This window comes from Coenobita brevimanus, chromosome 91 (assembly GCF_032717465.1).
Source record: "Coenobita brevimanus isolate Jiangsu-jjx chromosome 91, ASM3271746v2, whole genome shotgun sequence".
Classification (NCBI taxonomy): domain Eukaryota; kingdom Metazoa; phylum Arthropoda; class Malacostraca; order Decapoda; family Coenobitidae; genus Coenobita; species Coenobita brevimanus.
This window is the reverse complement of record NC_137044.1, coordinates 33259030-33275014: the sequence shown is the minus strand read 5'-3', so window position 1 is coordinate 33275014 and position 15985 is coordinate 33259030. Positions and strand designations below refer to the sequence as shown.

Here is a 15985-nt window from a genome sequence, read left to right as displayed (position 1 = left end):
TCCTCGATATCGTTCTAGGTCCCCTTTCAACTCATTTTCGGTCTAATACTCTAAAGCATCTGTCTTAGGCGTCCTACTTTCGAATCACGAAGCATATTTCACAGTGGCAGTGGTTAACAAGAGGATGATATAAGAACATCATTTATAATTATTCATGCCAGCGTGAAAGATGCTGAGTCCAAGTGAGTGAACGACTCTGTCGTACTGAAGTATATCTGATCATATCAGATCCATCCGGCTTATACCACCACACCAGCTCTAAATGGAATGACTCGAGCCTATATCATATATATATATATATATATATATATATATATATATATATATATATATATATATATATATATATATATATATATATATGGTTACATAGCCTATGATTTCATCATCCTTTGTATAATTCTAACGTACAGTATGCTGCATGTTTGATCACGAGCGTGTTCTACCTCACTCCCCTTTCTCTCCCTTATTGTAGAGTAAGTCGTTCTTTCTGTTGTTCAGAGCAGGATTGTCAACTCTTTGTCCCCTATGGCTTCATTTGCGCGTCCTTCTTGCAAGTTGTATCAAGCTCTGCCGGCCCCTATATAATGAGCTCAGTCTCTGCATTCATTGCCACTTAGATCTACTCCTCATTTTTCTCACATCTCTGTCCTCCCCTGTACAGTTGTTATTATTGTGAGTGCTCAGGAAGTCTCCACCCATCTAGCAGCTGTGTAATTTGAGTATAAGTGTTATTACATTTTGTTCTAGTACTGTATAGCATAAGGTGTTGATTCGTAGGCCTAGTAAAGATTTTGTAATTCATATTGTCAGCCAGTGGTAATAATAATTTGTATCTGTAATAATATATCTTGCATTCACTGAGTATTATCTGGTTTTCTCTTTTTATCAGGGCTGACTTAGATAAATTTACACTTGCTAATTTCGTGTTAATAGAGGCTATTGCAGTTAACCATATATTTAACCTGTTTTTTGTCATTACATTATCCTTATGAGTCCTGAATGTTTTGTTGTTAGTTTGAGCATTAAACTTTAACTTGTAATTTTACCTAACAATTTTGTTTTGAACCTGGAACTTTACGGGACAGTAGTGATTTTTAGTATTCTCACTTAAAGTGTACATTATCTTTCTCTGTTCCGTAACATAAATTTGGCGACCTCTTATCAGGATATTCAGGATATTATCATAAGGATATTGCTTGATGTTTTGTGACTGTGATTTATTCATGATGTCTACTATTACTACGCTTGATGAAGCCAAAGATTTTTTGTCAAATGTTCAAACAGTGTGTGATGTAGAAAACAGAACAAAGAATGAACTTAAGCTTGTTGCTCAACAATTAGGAATTGCTGTTCGCTCTCATCATTCTAAAGATCAAATTGTTAACATGATTAATGAAAGGTTGTTTAATGTAACTTTCACGGATCCACCTGGTGAACAAGCCTACATCTTTTCTATCCTTAATGACCTAGAGCAGCTTGTACAGCACCCTACCCGTATCCCTGACCGCCTTGGAGAGAGCTGCAACATACTTGACCTCTTCCTCACAACTAATCCTTCTGCTTACTCTGTTAATCTTTTCTCTCCGTTGGGCTTCTCCGATCACAACCTTATTACCTTAACCTGTCCTATCACTCCGGTACGGCCTGTGGACCCTCCAGGGAAACGTCGTTTATGGCATTTTGGAGCCGCGGACTGGGAGGCCCTCAGGCAGTACTTCTTTGATTTTCCCTGGAATGATTATTGCTGCCATGGACGTGAGCCATCTGAGTGTGCCTTGCGCATTACGGAGGTTATTCTCTCGGGCATGGAAGCATACATTCCTTTCTCATATCCTTTGACTAACGCAAGAAAGCCTTGGTTTAATCACGCTTGTTCTAATGCTGTCCGCAACAAGGAGAAGGCCTACAAAAGGTACCGGAGCCATCCCACCCCTGAAACTCATCATCTTTACGTTTCTGCCCGGAATCGTGCTAAGTCTGTTCTTCGCTCTACTAAAAATAATTTCATCCATACTAAATGCTCTCAACTCTCCAACTCGAATTCTTCCCGCTCCTTCTGGCACCTTGCCTAAAATCTTTCTAACAACTTTACCTCATCATCCTTCCCTCCTCTTTTCTACTCTGATGGTTCTGTAGCTATTTCTTCTACTGATAAAGCAGATCTCTTCGCACAGACTTTCTCCTCCAATTCCACCTTAGACTATTCCGGTGCTGTTCCTCCATCACTTCTCCCCTCTGACTTCCTCATGGCTGACATTAAAATTTCTTCAGTTGATGTATTTTCTGCCATCACTGGCCTCGGTACTAACAAGGCATATGGGCCTGATGGGGTCCCTCCTGTTGTTCTCAAGAACTGTGCTTCTGTGCTTACACCCTGCCTAGGCAAACTCTTTCGCCTTTGTCTGTCAACTTGTACCTTTCCTTCTTGCTGGAAGTTTGCTCTCATTCAGCCAGTCCCAAAGAAAGGTGACCACTCCCAACCCTCCAACTATCGTCCAATTGCTTTAACGTCCTGTATTTCAGAAGTTTTCGAGTCAATTCTTAATAGAAAAATTTTAAGGCATCTCTCCTATCACAACCTTCTTTCCGATCGTCAGTATGGGTTCCGTCAGGGATGCTCCACTGGCGATCTTCTCATCTACCTTTCAGACTCCTGGTCATCCTCCTTTCGGGACTTTGGCGAAAGCTTTGCCATTGCACTTGACATCTCAAAGGCTTTCGATCGAGTCTGGCATAAATCTTTAATTTCCAAACCGCCCTCCTACGGTTTCTATCCTTCTATCTATGCCTTCATCACTAGCTTCCTTTCTGGTCGTTCTATAGCCGCTGTTGTAGACGGCCATCGTTCTTCTCCTAGATCTATCAACAGTGGTCTTCCTCAGGGCTCTGTCCTGTCACCAACTCTCTTCCTTTTATTCATCAATGATCTAAGCTGTACATCTAACCCTATCCACTCATACGCTGATGACTCCACCGTTCACCTTTCCATTCGGTTCCCGCAACGCCCATCTCAACAGTTACTTCAAGAAAGAAGGGATGAGGCTATGGCACACCTAATGTCTGACTTGGCTCGTATCTCTGACTGGGGTAAAAATAATATGGTTGTCTTTAATGCATATAAGACTCAGTTCTTACACCTATCAACTCGACAAAATCTTCCACAGGTATACCCATTAGTGTTTAATAATATTCAGCTTAATCCTGCATCATCCTTGAACATGCTTGGGGTTTCATTTACTCGGGACTTATCTTGGAAAGATCATATTACATCTCTTGTAAAATCTGCTTCCAAGAGATTGGGCGTGCTAAACCGACTCCGCTCTTTCTTTATCCCTGCACAATTGTTGACTCTATACAGGGGTTTTATCCGCCCCTGTGTGGAGTACAACTCTAATGTGTGGGGAGGCTCCCCACATACAGCTCTTCTCAATAGGGTGGAGTCAAAGGCTTTTCGTCTCATTAACTCTCCTCCTCTTACTGACTCCCTTCAACCTCTGTCTCTTCGCCGCACTGTTGCATCTTTATCTCTTTTCTATCGCTACTTTAATGGTCACTGCTCCTCTGAACTGTCTGCTTGCATTCCTCCACCTCTACGACGGGCACGTAGCACCCGTCTGGCAGCAAATTCTCATCCCTTTTCTGTCCAACTCTCTAATGCAAGAGTTAACCCTTACTCCCAGTCTTTCATTTATGCAACAGGTCAGCTCTGGAACTGTCTCCCTCTATCTGTATTTCCTGCTGCCTATGATCTCCAGTCTTTCAAATGCAGTGTCTCCAGGCATCTCAAAATGATCGGATCTTGAATTTGGCTCTCTATTGTATTTTGTTTTTCTCTTGGAGGGAACTGTTACTGCGGGCTCATGGCCTTTGGTTCCTTCTTCCTCACATTAAAAAAAAAAAAAAAACGCAGATTGAATTAGCTAAGTTACAGCTAGCCCTGCAGGAGGCTCGTGCTAAGGAGGCTGAATTTCAGGCAAATGCTCGTATTCAGGAGGCACAGGTACATTCTCAGGCACAAATTGGACTTGCTAGGATTCAGGCAGACCATGAGTATCGCATGAAACAAGGTGGAACTGGATCATCTATCTCTGATGATTTTGGTGTGGCTAAAAATGTTAAACTTGTCCCTCCTTTTAATGAATCTGATTTAACAAAGTATGTTCAGTTGTTTGAGAGGGTAGCTACAGGTTTTCATTGGCCCAAAAAGTATTGGCCAGTACTCCTTCAAACTGTTCTCACCGGTAAAGCTCAAGTAACTTATGCATCTTTGCCTCAGGATCAATCTGATAATTATGATGTAGTTAAGAGCTTGATTCTTAAGGCCTATGAGCTTGTTCCTGAAGCCTATAGAGTAAAATTTAGGACAACTTATAAGCAAGATAAGCAATCCCATGTTGAGTATGCAAAAATCAAAGAAGATCTGTTAGAGCAGTGGTTATATTCTAAGAATGTGGATTCTGATTTTGACAAATTTAAGCAGATGATTTTGCTGGAGGACTTCAAAAGGTGTATTAATAAAGATGTAAGCCTATATCTTGATGAGAAAAGAATAGATCATTTGTCTGATGCTGCAGTTTTAGCTGATGAATATGTTCTCACTCACAAGAGATATTCTAGAGAAAAAAGGAAAGCTGAGAGTAAGTACGTTGCCTCTACTCAGAGTACAGGTAACAGGAAAGAGAATAAAGATGATGTTTCTCAGGAAGTAAATACCAGCTCCACCTCTAGATTTCAGAAAAGTAAATGTACTTATTGTAGTAAGCTTGGTCATACTACAGAGAAATGTTTCAGGAGACAGGGTGATGTGAACAAAAAGGAGTCTTTAAATATTCAGTCAATTGGTCTAGTGTCCACCCTTGAGAGTTCCCAGAATTTTTTAACTGAGTTAACTGAACCTGCTTTGAGGGGTAAATTAAATTCTCATGATGAAGCTCCTCATTTGAGTAGTAACGTGGATGACACTCTCAAGAGTTCATGTGCTAATTTCCTGTCTGATGGTTTTGTCAGTCCTCTGGACAGTAATGACAGGAAATCAGTTAAAATATATCGTGATACAGGTGCTTGCCAATCCCTTATGCTGACCAGTGTTCTAGGCTCTAATGTTAATTCCTCTGATGAAACTGTAATCTTACAAGGTGTAGGGAATAATTACTTCTCTGTCCCTCTGTGCAGAGTGAATTTAGAGTCTGGTTTTGTTAATGGTTCCGTTATGGTTGGGTTGGTTGAGACACTCCCAGTGTCAGGTGTAACTTTCTCACTTGGAAATGATATTGGTGGAAGTCAAGTGTGTCCAGCTCCTCAGTTGTCTAGTGATCCAGTGGCTGCGACCCAGGATTGTGATGTCCCTGATGTGTTCCCTGCATGTGCTGTCACTAGGGCTAAGTCTAAAGTTATGGGTGATTTAGAGGATAATGATGATGATGATGTTATCCTAGCTGACACTTTTCTTGCTAATTTGGACCACTCACCAGATGAGGCAGTACCCTGTAGTGTTGATAATTTGTTTCGTCAAGAGTTGGTTGAGTTGCAGGTTGCTGACCCTGAGTTGAAAGGTCTGGCTAACTCTGCTTGCAGTGAGGAAGAGTCAGCTGGTGCTTCTACTTGTTATTATATAAAGTCAGGAGTACTTATGAGGAAGTGGAGACCCCCAACAGCATCAGCCGACTGTGAATGGGAGGTTGTACATCAAGTTGTCATCCCTCGTGTTTGTAGGCAGGATATCATTAGAGTGGCTCATGATTCCAGTTTGGCACGACACCTTGGAGTGAGGAAGACTGTGGCACGGATTTTGAAACACTTCTACTGGCCAGGTATCTTCAGGGATGTTTCCTGGTATTGTAAGTCTTGTCACACCTGTCAAGTTGTGGGGAAGTGTAATCAGACCGAAAAGGTTGCACCTCTAGTTCCCATTCCTCCTTTTGAGGCGCCATTCACCCGTGTGTTGGTGGATATTGTGGGCCCTCTTCCAAAGACTTCTTCAGGATTTTCTTATGTGTTGACCCTGATTGATATGGCTACTCGTTATCCTGAAGCCATTCCACTTAGAAATATCTCAGCAAAGAACGTGGTTAAGGAAATGCTAGGGTTCTTCACAAAGTTTGGTCTACCCAAGGAGGTACAATCAGACCGGGGAAGTAATTTCATGTCAAATGTTTTCAAGCAGTCTCTGAAAGAGTTGGGCATCACCCTGATCATGACTTCAGCTTACCATCCCCAGACCCAAGGAGCGTTGGAGAGATATCATCAAACACTCAAATCGATACTCAAGAAATACTGTTCGGAACATCAGAAAGACTAGGATAAAGGTCTTCCATTCGTTGTATTTGCCGCAAGAGAATCTCCAAATGAATCACTGGGCTTCTCACCTTTTGAACTACTGTTTGGCCATGAAGTAAGAGGACCCCTTAAGTTACTCAAGGAATGCTGGCTGTCGGAGGAAGATGACGTCAACCTGCTGGAGTATGTGATGAAGTTCAAAGAACGGCTGTCCACTGCTTTACACCTAGTGAGAGAGAATTTAGGATCTGCTCAGGAGAAGATGAAGACTTGGTATGATAAGAAGTCCAGGTTACGCCACTTTCAGCCAGGAGATCAGGTTTTGATTCTGCTACCGGTGCATGGGCAACCTCTTCAAGCCAAGTTTAGTGGTCCTTATTTCGTGGAGAAGAAACTCAGTGATGTCAACTATGTCATCGCCACACCAGATCGTAGAAAGAACAAGCAACTTTGTCACATCAACATGCTAAAGTTATATCACAGGCGGGACGAAAATAACCCAGTCTGCACTGTAGCTGTTCCACCCGAGTCTGCAAGTGAAGCTCTCCCATGCAGCATGAGCCTGAGTGATAGTTTAGGGAAGAATCCTGATATCATGAATGATCTCCAGACTAAGCTTTCTCATCTAGCTCCCGAGGAAAGGCAGGAGTTTTCGGCATTACTGCAGGAGTACCTGCAAGTGTTCCGTGCGACTCCAGGAAGAACCACTGTGTTGATGCATGATGTCGATGTTGGAGACGCAAAGCCAATTAAACTTCCTCCTTACCATGTGAACCCAGTGAAAGTTCCTCTCATCCAGAAGGAGCTTGGCTACCTGTTGGACCACAAGATGATTGAGCCCTGTCAGAGCGAGTGGAGTTCTCCTGTCACTCTAGTCCCTAAGCCAGATGGGTCACAGCGGCTTTGCATCGACTACAGAAGTGTTAATCAGATAACCAAAACAGACACCCTCTCCCTCGTGCGGAAGATTGCATAGACAAGATCGGAAAGGCTAGGTACATAAGTAAGTTTGATTTGTTAAAGGGATACTGGCAAGTACCTATGACTGAACGTGCTAGGGATAGCTCATGTTTTGTAACACTAGGAAAGACTTTTGCATGTTCTGTAATGCCATATGGTATGAAGAATGCACCAGCCACATTTCAGCTCATGAATGTTGTAACAGAGGGTTTGGCAGGGTGTGTTGTTTATATTGATGATGTATTAATCTTCAGTGACAACTGGAAAGATCACCTATGCCATGTCAGTAAATTTCTTGAGCGTTTGGTTCAGGCTAATCTTGTAGCTAATTTATCAAAGTGTGAGTTTGGGCAAGCTAAAGTTCAGTACCTTGGGTACGTAATTGGTGATGGACATGTTGCACCACCAGGAGCTAAGGTTCAGGTTATAAGTGATCTTCCCAGACCTGAAAGTAGGAAAGAGCTACAAAGATTTTTGGGAATGTCAGGTTATTACAGGAGATTTGTTCTTAACTTTTCAATTCTTGTATCACCACTTACAGACCTACTGAAAAAGGGAGTTAAATTTGTCTGGACCGATGACTGTGAATCCTCTTTCAGCAAACTTAAAGCTATCCTATTAAGTCAGCCAGTGCTCGCTACTCCAAATTTTGCTAAGCCTTTTAAGATGGCTGTTGACGCAAGTGATACAGGAGCTGGGGCTGTTTTGCTGCAAGAGGATGATCAGGGTATTGAACACCCTGTATCTTATTACAATAAGAAGTTCACTCCACCTCAAAAGAACTACTCAACTATTGAGAAAGAGCTTTTGGCCTTGATTTTGGGTTTACAGCATTTTTCATTTTATTTGTGTTCTGGTTTTGACCTCATAGTCATTTATACCGATCATAACCCACTAAAATTCCTTAGTAAGTTTAAAGATAAAAATCAGAGATTGACAAGATGGAGTCTACTTCTTCAGGAGTATTCATTGGACATACAACATGTCAAGGGGAAAGAAAATGTTATTGCAGATTGCTTATCTAGACTTTAGACAGATTGTTTTAGAGTAATACGAAATATCATTTGTAAATTTCTTTTTCTTTGTGGAGAGGTGTTACATAGCCTATGATTTCATCATCCTTTGTATAATTCTAACGTACAGTATGCTGCATGTTTGATCACGAGCGTGTTCTACCTCACTCCCCCTTCTCTCCCTTATTGTAGAGTAAGTCGTTCTTTCTGTTGTTCAGAGCAGGATTGTCAACTCTTGGTCCCCTATGGCTTCATTTGTGCATCCTTCTTGCAAGTTGTATCAAGCTCTGCCGGCCCCTATATAATGAGCTCAGTCTCTGCATTCATTGCCACTTAGATCTACTCCTCATTTTGCTCACATCTCTGTCCTCCCCTGTACAGTTGTTATTATTGTGAGTGCTCAGGAAGTCTCCAACCATCTAGCAGCTGTGTAATTTGAGTATAAGTGTTATTACATTTTGTTCCAGTACTGTATAGCATAAGGTGTTGATTCGTAGGCCTAGTAAAGTTTTTGTAATTCATATTGTCAGCCAGTGGTAATAATATTTTGTATATGTAATAATATATCTTGCATTCACTGAGTATTATCTGGTTTTCTCATTTTATCAGGGCTGACTTAGATCAATTTACTCTTGCTAATTTCGTGTTAATAGAGGCTATTGCAGTTAACCATATATTTAACCGGTTTTTTGCCATTACATTATCCTTATGAGTCCTGAATGTTTTGTTGTTAGTTTGAGCATTAAACTTTAACTTGTAATTTTACCTAACTCTTTTGTTTTGAACCTGGAACTTTACGGGACAGTAGTGATTTTTAGTATTCTCACTTAAAGTGTACATTATATTTCTCTGTTCCGTAACAATATATATATATATATATATATATATATATATATATATATATATATATATATATATATATATATATATATATATATATATATATATACTCGCACTCACAAAGGTATATCCTCTTTGTGCATGAATGACATGCTTGGCAGGGTCCGCTTTATGACATTGATACGTGTTCGTTGAGTTATACCTCTTAATCTTTCAACTACCTTGTTGTTGCTGCTGTTGTGTTAGCAGGCTCTTCTGAACGGTAACCCGGTGGACTGCTGGCTGAAGCTGCACGTCTGTAGTCAACCATATTTCTTTCGGGGGATGGGGAGTTGAAGGACTTTGTATCGTCAGGCAGGCTAGCTGCCTTTGTGTAGTGGCATCCCTATCCATCATCATCACACTCTCACTTCAATATACATCCTCACCTCGTTCATGGTCAACCTCTTCTTCAAACCAGGCCACCATCATATGAAAGACTTTGGTAGAGCAGCTGTTATCCTTTCAGGCCATCTCAAGTTCTTCGGCTGGTAGCAGGTCAGTAAAGATCAGCCTGGGTCAAACCGGTGAAGACCCATGACAAAAATTAGACCCGTTGGTGTAGTGGTGTGATAGATATAATAGTTTAGGAATATGAGGTTCATTTGTTCCTTCCAGGTCAGCCAGATTGATTCAGATCAGTACTGATATCTGTACAGTACACCATCCCTTTAACGGCACTGATTTGTGAAATACGCATAAGTAAAGTCTGGCTGAGCTGTGTGGAGCGAGGTGGCTGGACTAGACTGGGTGGTGGATTTGGGTATCGAAGGTTAGCCTACAGCTGCAGTCGTCATTTGTAGATTTTCTCCCCATACCATTACCAGACTGAGGAGTGTGGGCAGAATGTGAGTGCGTGGAATGATCTCTGACGGTGGTATGTGATGTAGCATGGTAGAAGTATCCCCTTTCAAGATGGGCATTGAGGGTTGGCTGGAATTTCTTGCATTTCTGTCGGGGAGCTATAAGTGGACGGAGTGGGTGAGGAGAAGTGAGAAGTGAGTAAGGTGAGTTAGGTTGGAGATAGATGGCGAGGCTGCGTGGGAAGACACCAGTAAAAAAAAAGCATTTTATGATGGGTAGATTTGGCAGTGAGCAGAGCACTCATGTTCGAATCAGATGGTGGGTGCAGAAAAAGACTGGGATGGGCAGACAGGAGTGGTCAGAAGAGGCTGTGATGCTGAAGGATGGTGAGAGAGGGCTCGGGTAGTACGCTCTGAGAATACAGATGCTATAGGATGGAGAGTATGAGCGTCTTTCTATCTATCTGTTGCCAGACGCCTTAATCCCGTAAGGGGTGGCCACAAACAAATCCCCTTCATGTCACCCTGTCCCCCGCCATTTCATTGCCCTGCTCCCAGTTCACACACCCCTCTCTAATATACCTCTTCACTCCATCCCTCCATCTCATCCTTGGCCTTCCCCTCTCTCTCCCACCCTCCACCTCACTCACAAAAACTCTTCTCGTCAGTCACTCACTCTCCATCCTCTCCACATGTCCAAACCACCTTAGTGTGTTTCTCCTAACGCTCTTATCACATCCATAGTCACTCCACAACGCTCCTTCACTTCCTCACTTGTCAGTCTGTCCCTCCATGTGACTCCACATGCTCCTCTCAAATAACTCATTTCCACTGCTCTCACTCTTGATTTCTGTCCCTCCAGCAAGGTCCAAGCTTCACTTCCATACGTTAGAGCTGGTATAACAATACTGTCATGTAGCAGCTTTTTCGCTTCCATGCTCACTTCCATGTTTCTTATCACTATTTTCAAGGAAGCAGCAACCTTTCTTTCCTGTTGCACCCTTTCAAACACTTCACCGTCAAAACTTCCATCCTTAATAATCATACTACCCAATTACTTAAATGCACTCACATTTTCCATTTCCTCCTCATCCAGCCCCACTGTATTTTCAATTATTTCACATCTCTCGAAGACCATAACTTTACTCTTCCCTACATTCACCTTTAGATTCCGTTTCATACACACTCTCCCAAACTCATCCACCAAGCCTTGCAACTCCCCTTCGTCTTCTCACAACACAGTATCATCTGCAAACAACAGTACAGAGAGTTTCCAAACACTGCTCTCTCTTACTAGGGCAGCTCCAACATCCACTGCCCTACCTTGTGTCTCTTATAACCCCATCCATATGCAGATTGAACAACCATGGAGATATGACACATCCTTGTATGAATCAAACCTTCATATAGAAAAATTCACTCAGTTCACTAAAAACTCACTCAGTGCACTATCCACACGCAATGAGGCCTTAACACCCTCATACATACTGTTCACGGCCTTCAACAACTTCCCATCTACTACATAGTTATATTCTTAATACTTTCTACAATTCTTGTCTATCCATCTTGTCATATATGCTTTCTCCAAATCCATGAGTGTCGAGAAGTTATAATTTAGATTGTATCATCAAAACCAGAACAAAAAATATACAAAAAAGTAAGACTGCACTGGTCAAACACTAGCATCTTACATCACTTGTAAAATCTTGGAACAACAGATTTTGTATGAAACAATACTTACTGTCATTTTCGTCCCTGTCAGTTAGCGGAGTCTGAAAGAAATAAAGACACTGACCTCAGGTTAAAATAATACTGTTAGATGTATGGGAATAATAACCTGTTGCAAGTCAGGAGGTAAATTCGTGGGATCCCCGTCTTCTCCCCGCTGGTCAAGATTTACATCGCCGTCATCATCATTATCATCATCATTTTCATCATCATTATCATCATCTGGCCTTTTTATTCCCACCTATTGGTACAGTGAGGTAGGGTCCACACATTAAATAAAAAGATAATGATAGATGAAGAACTGAGTGAAAGAATAGCCAGTGAAATGGGGAACAAATTTATTCACTCACCATTCACCCCACGAAATCCTGGCTCCACCTCCAGGAAGTAAATATCCACACATATGATTTTCATGTTACCTATTATATGGAGTAATTCGAATGACTATTATGTTCATAGAAGGGGTGCCAGAACCTTACTGTGCACTCCGTCATACAAAATTTATCCAACTAGTTCAAACACTTGTCTATCAGTTCCTTAACCTCATCACCCACAGTATCACACACACACACACACACACACACACACACACACACACACACACACACACACACACACACACTCATGTGCCACATCTATCAACCTTTTTGGCCCACCACGCCTTCTCCCACCTTCAAACTCACTCAGGTTTACCCTTTTCACCACCCTATTAATACCCACTTTCTCTGTATGTCCATACGATCATAGTACACTATCCTCGCCACAGTTATAGACACACTTCCTTACTCCACATCTGTGACGAAGCAAATTATAGTCTCCTATGCGCTCACCACACTTCATACACATTAGCACTTACGCCCGTCTCCAGCTACACTTCCTAGGGTCATCTCCCCACCCAATATTTTTCCTCAAAGACTTATAGTACAGGAGCTCGCAGAGGTAAAATTGATCTCACGAGTACAAAAGGTTCAGGGTGATGATAACGTACATATGTGAATGAGAACCCCCCAAAAGGAACTCTTAAGTGCAGCATTTGGTGCAATAATTAAGGGGCGCCACCAGATGTTGACCAAAATTTCGATTTGTATGGCACTTTTATTACATCAACCAAATTAGTGCTAAATGTTTCTTAGCAGGCTACCTTTTCAGAATTTGTCACTCTTAAGTAACACATCTGGGGACAAATTGACTTCTGAGTGGCATGTAGGTGGCACCAATATGAGATTTAACCAACATCTCGAGTTCACCGACCAAACATGGGGAAAATAGCCTTTGCTATATGCGAATTAAAGATTACCAACTCTTAAGTGTGATTTGAGGGGACTAACCCATTTCTGAGTGGGTCAAATGTCACACTGTGTGCGGGCCATACCAATCAATCATTTAAAGCACAAACTGGAGCACATGTACCAAAACTCAGGACTCCAAAAATACCATTCTAAGTCTAACCATTCAGAGGCCGGGGGAATATTCAGGAAAAGCTATTTATTTTCAGTTCATTGAATATGTTTTCTTTGCACAATCATATGAATACAGGAATGATAAAAAAAAACAGGTATCCAAGCGGCAACTATTATATTACTGCAATACCGTTGATAATATTGAATACTGTAATACAGAAACTTCAAAATCTAAATCACTACTTCATTGGTTTGACACCCTTAGCATTATAATCTACATACAGTTACAGCAAAACATTGAAGTGATTGGCTATACATGTTGAAGTACTAAGTGATAATTAAACCTTCTGTAATTTTTTTTGACATACATATCAATTAACGTAGTTTATCTAGTTTACCGTTGTTCCCGCTGCTGCCAATGTCGATGTGCGTCACCGTAGATAGACGTAGAGAGATAGGGAGGTTGGTTGTAGATAGTCGAATCACCGCCAGTATAAAGTCATGAGGCGTCGCATGGCTCGACCTTGCCGTTGCTTAGTAAAATGGTGTGTCGCCGACTAGAGTGAATAGGTAGGTCCCTCTCTCTCTCTTTCTCACCTACCCCCTTTGTGTATCATAAGCGAGGTTAGTTACAGAGCACTCTTCGGGTACGGAAATTATGTACACAGTTATACTGAAGTGTGATTTACAGTGTAACGTAGCGTAACAGCAAAACCTCCTAGCTGACCCTATCTCCTGCCTTCTGCCCTGGATCATATTCTCAGGCTTTGTCTAACCCCTTCCACCTGGCTCTCTCTCTGGTTCTCTAACTTTCCTGCATGTGATATTGGACTTACTGTGCATCCTCCTCTGGCTTCCGGCTAAAGTATGTGTGCGTATGTATTTGTGTGTGTGTGTGTGTGTGTGTGTGTGTGTGTGTGTGTGTGTGTGTGTGTGTGGGTCATGTTTCCGGCACAAGATCAGAGGTGTTTGGCATTCTTGATTAGTCTAGGCAAGGGGATATGTAGTTGTCTCTTCCTGGAAAACTTCACAGATAACTACCTGTTTTACATATTGTTACCTATAGCTATATTGTTACACACCTTAGTTACATATTGTATTGTTATGACACAGTTGTACTGTTAAGGAGGAGGCGGTGGCTTAGTCGGTAGAGAGGTGGCCTGCAGTACTATCGGACCCAGGTTCAAAACCCCGCTGGAGCAGAGAACAGTTTAAAAATTTGCATTTCATTAAAGTAGACTTTACTGATCTACCAGAGGACCCGCCGACATGAAAAAATACCCCCTCTAATACCAATACACCAGTCCTGTATGAGACAGCCCTAGCATGTATTCAATATGGACGGTGGGTGTTAGCGCCGAAGTGGTGATATGTAGAGGTGTATGGTATGTAGTAGGACTATTGGGCCTTGGGAGCAGGCAGTGAAGCCTATGCTCAGAGCCGGACACATAAAAAATATATATATATTATGCCTACATACATAGCAGTTAGTCTCACTCTTGTGAAGTTCATAATGGTCTAACTGGCCTCAACCTTCTTCCTCTGAACTATCCTCCTCCTCATCAGATGATGATCCAGCCATCTCTTCATCTGACTCATCACCATCTTCCTCATGTCTGTTGTCCTCTGGCACTTGGGCATCTGGAAGTTGCGGGCCCTCAAACCAGATTTTTTTTTCTTTTTTTTTTTTTGAAATAACAGAACGGAGGAAGGAAAAACAAATGGAGAAAAAAAATAATCCATACACCAGATTACTGGTGTCCTCTGTTCATAAAATATCTGTAACAGTTAGACTTGAACAGTTGTAGGTTGAAATTTGGAGGAAAACAACTCTGGGGAAGCGAGTTCCAGAGAGATGCAGTTCGGGGAATGAAAGAATTCTCATAGGCAGAAGTTCTGCAATATGGTTGAGTGACATTCCAGTCATGAGCGCTACCAGATGCCCGTGTAGCACGAGGGAAGGCATGGAGAGGTGGCACCATGGACGCAACTTCGTCTGAGCATTTGCCAAAAAAATATCTGTAAAATAATGCAAGGGAGGCAACATTCCTTCTTACTTGCAGGGGAGGTAGTTTATATGTAATGGCAGGGTTGTTAATGATTCTAACAGCTTTATTCTGAATTTTGTCTAGTTGTCTTAATGCAACCTCTCCACAACCATTCCACAAGGGTGAGCAATATTCAAGCTGAGAGCGCACATGACTCTTATAAATTATAGCTAACTGCTCATCGGCGAAGAAGTTACGGACTCTGTACAATAATCCAAGTTTCTTTGAGGCGGTTTTAGCAAGTGATCTGACATGAGAGGTCCAGCTGAGGGCACAGTTAAGTGAGACACCAAGGATTTCAATACTTTTGGAGATGGGAATATTAGTAGCACTGAAGGTAATGTACGAATCTGGCAATATCTGTCTATTAGTAAACTGTATATATTTAGTTTTACTAGCATTAAAAAAGACAAGGTTGTTTTGTCCCCATTCACTGATTGTAGATAGATCTTGATTTATGGAGATGGCTGTACTGAGTTGAGAGGTAGAGATATTAGACTTTGTAAATGGATGTCTGAGTGTGAATGAACTATGTAGTGTTGAGCCATCTGCATATGAGTGAATGGGATTGTGAGTGACAGATAAGAGATCATTAATATGAACCAGAAATAGGGTTGGCGCCAGAACTGATCCCTGTGGCACGCCGGCGTTAATTGAGTGGAAATTCGAATATACATCATCTACTTTTACTCTTATTTTCCTGTCACTAAGATAAGAAGAAATCAAAGGAACAAAAGTCGTTAGTCCATAGCAAGGGAGTTTGGACAGCAGGGAACGGTGCCATACTCTGTCGAAAGCTTTAGAGATATCAAGAGCTACTGCATGAGTTTCTCCAAAAAGATCAATTGATTGATGGATGGTATGAGTTAAGAGAT

The 15985-nt window shown here is 41.7% G+C and overlaps 1 protein-coding gene across 1 annotated transcript in view; it reads right to left on the bottom strand.

Annotated features, from left to right (window-relative positions):
• LOC145411958 (tenascin-like) overlaps positions 1–9402 on the bottom strand; it is a 90435-nt gene extending 81033 nt beyond the window's left edge. Inside the window, exon 1 of the mRNA XM_080281928.1 lies at positions 9314–9402. Coding sequence (XP_080138054.1) covers positions 9314–9402 — 89 coding nt within the window. The remainder of the gene's footprint in view (positions 1–9313) is intronic.
• Positions 9403–15985: the final 6583 nt, after the last annotated feature.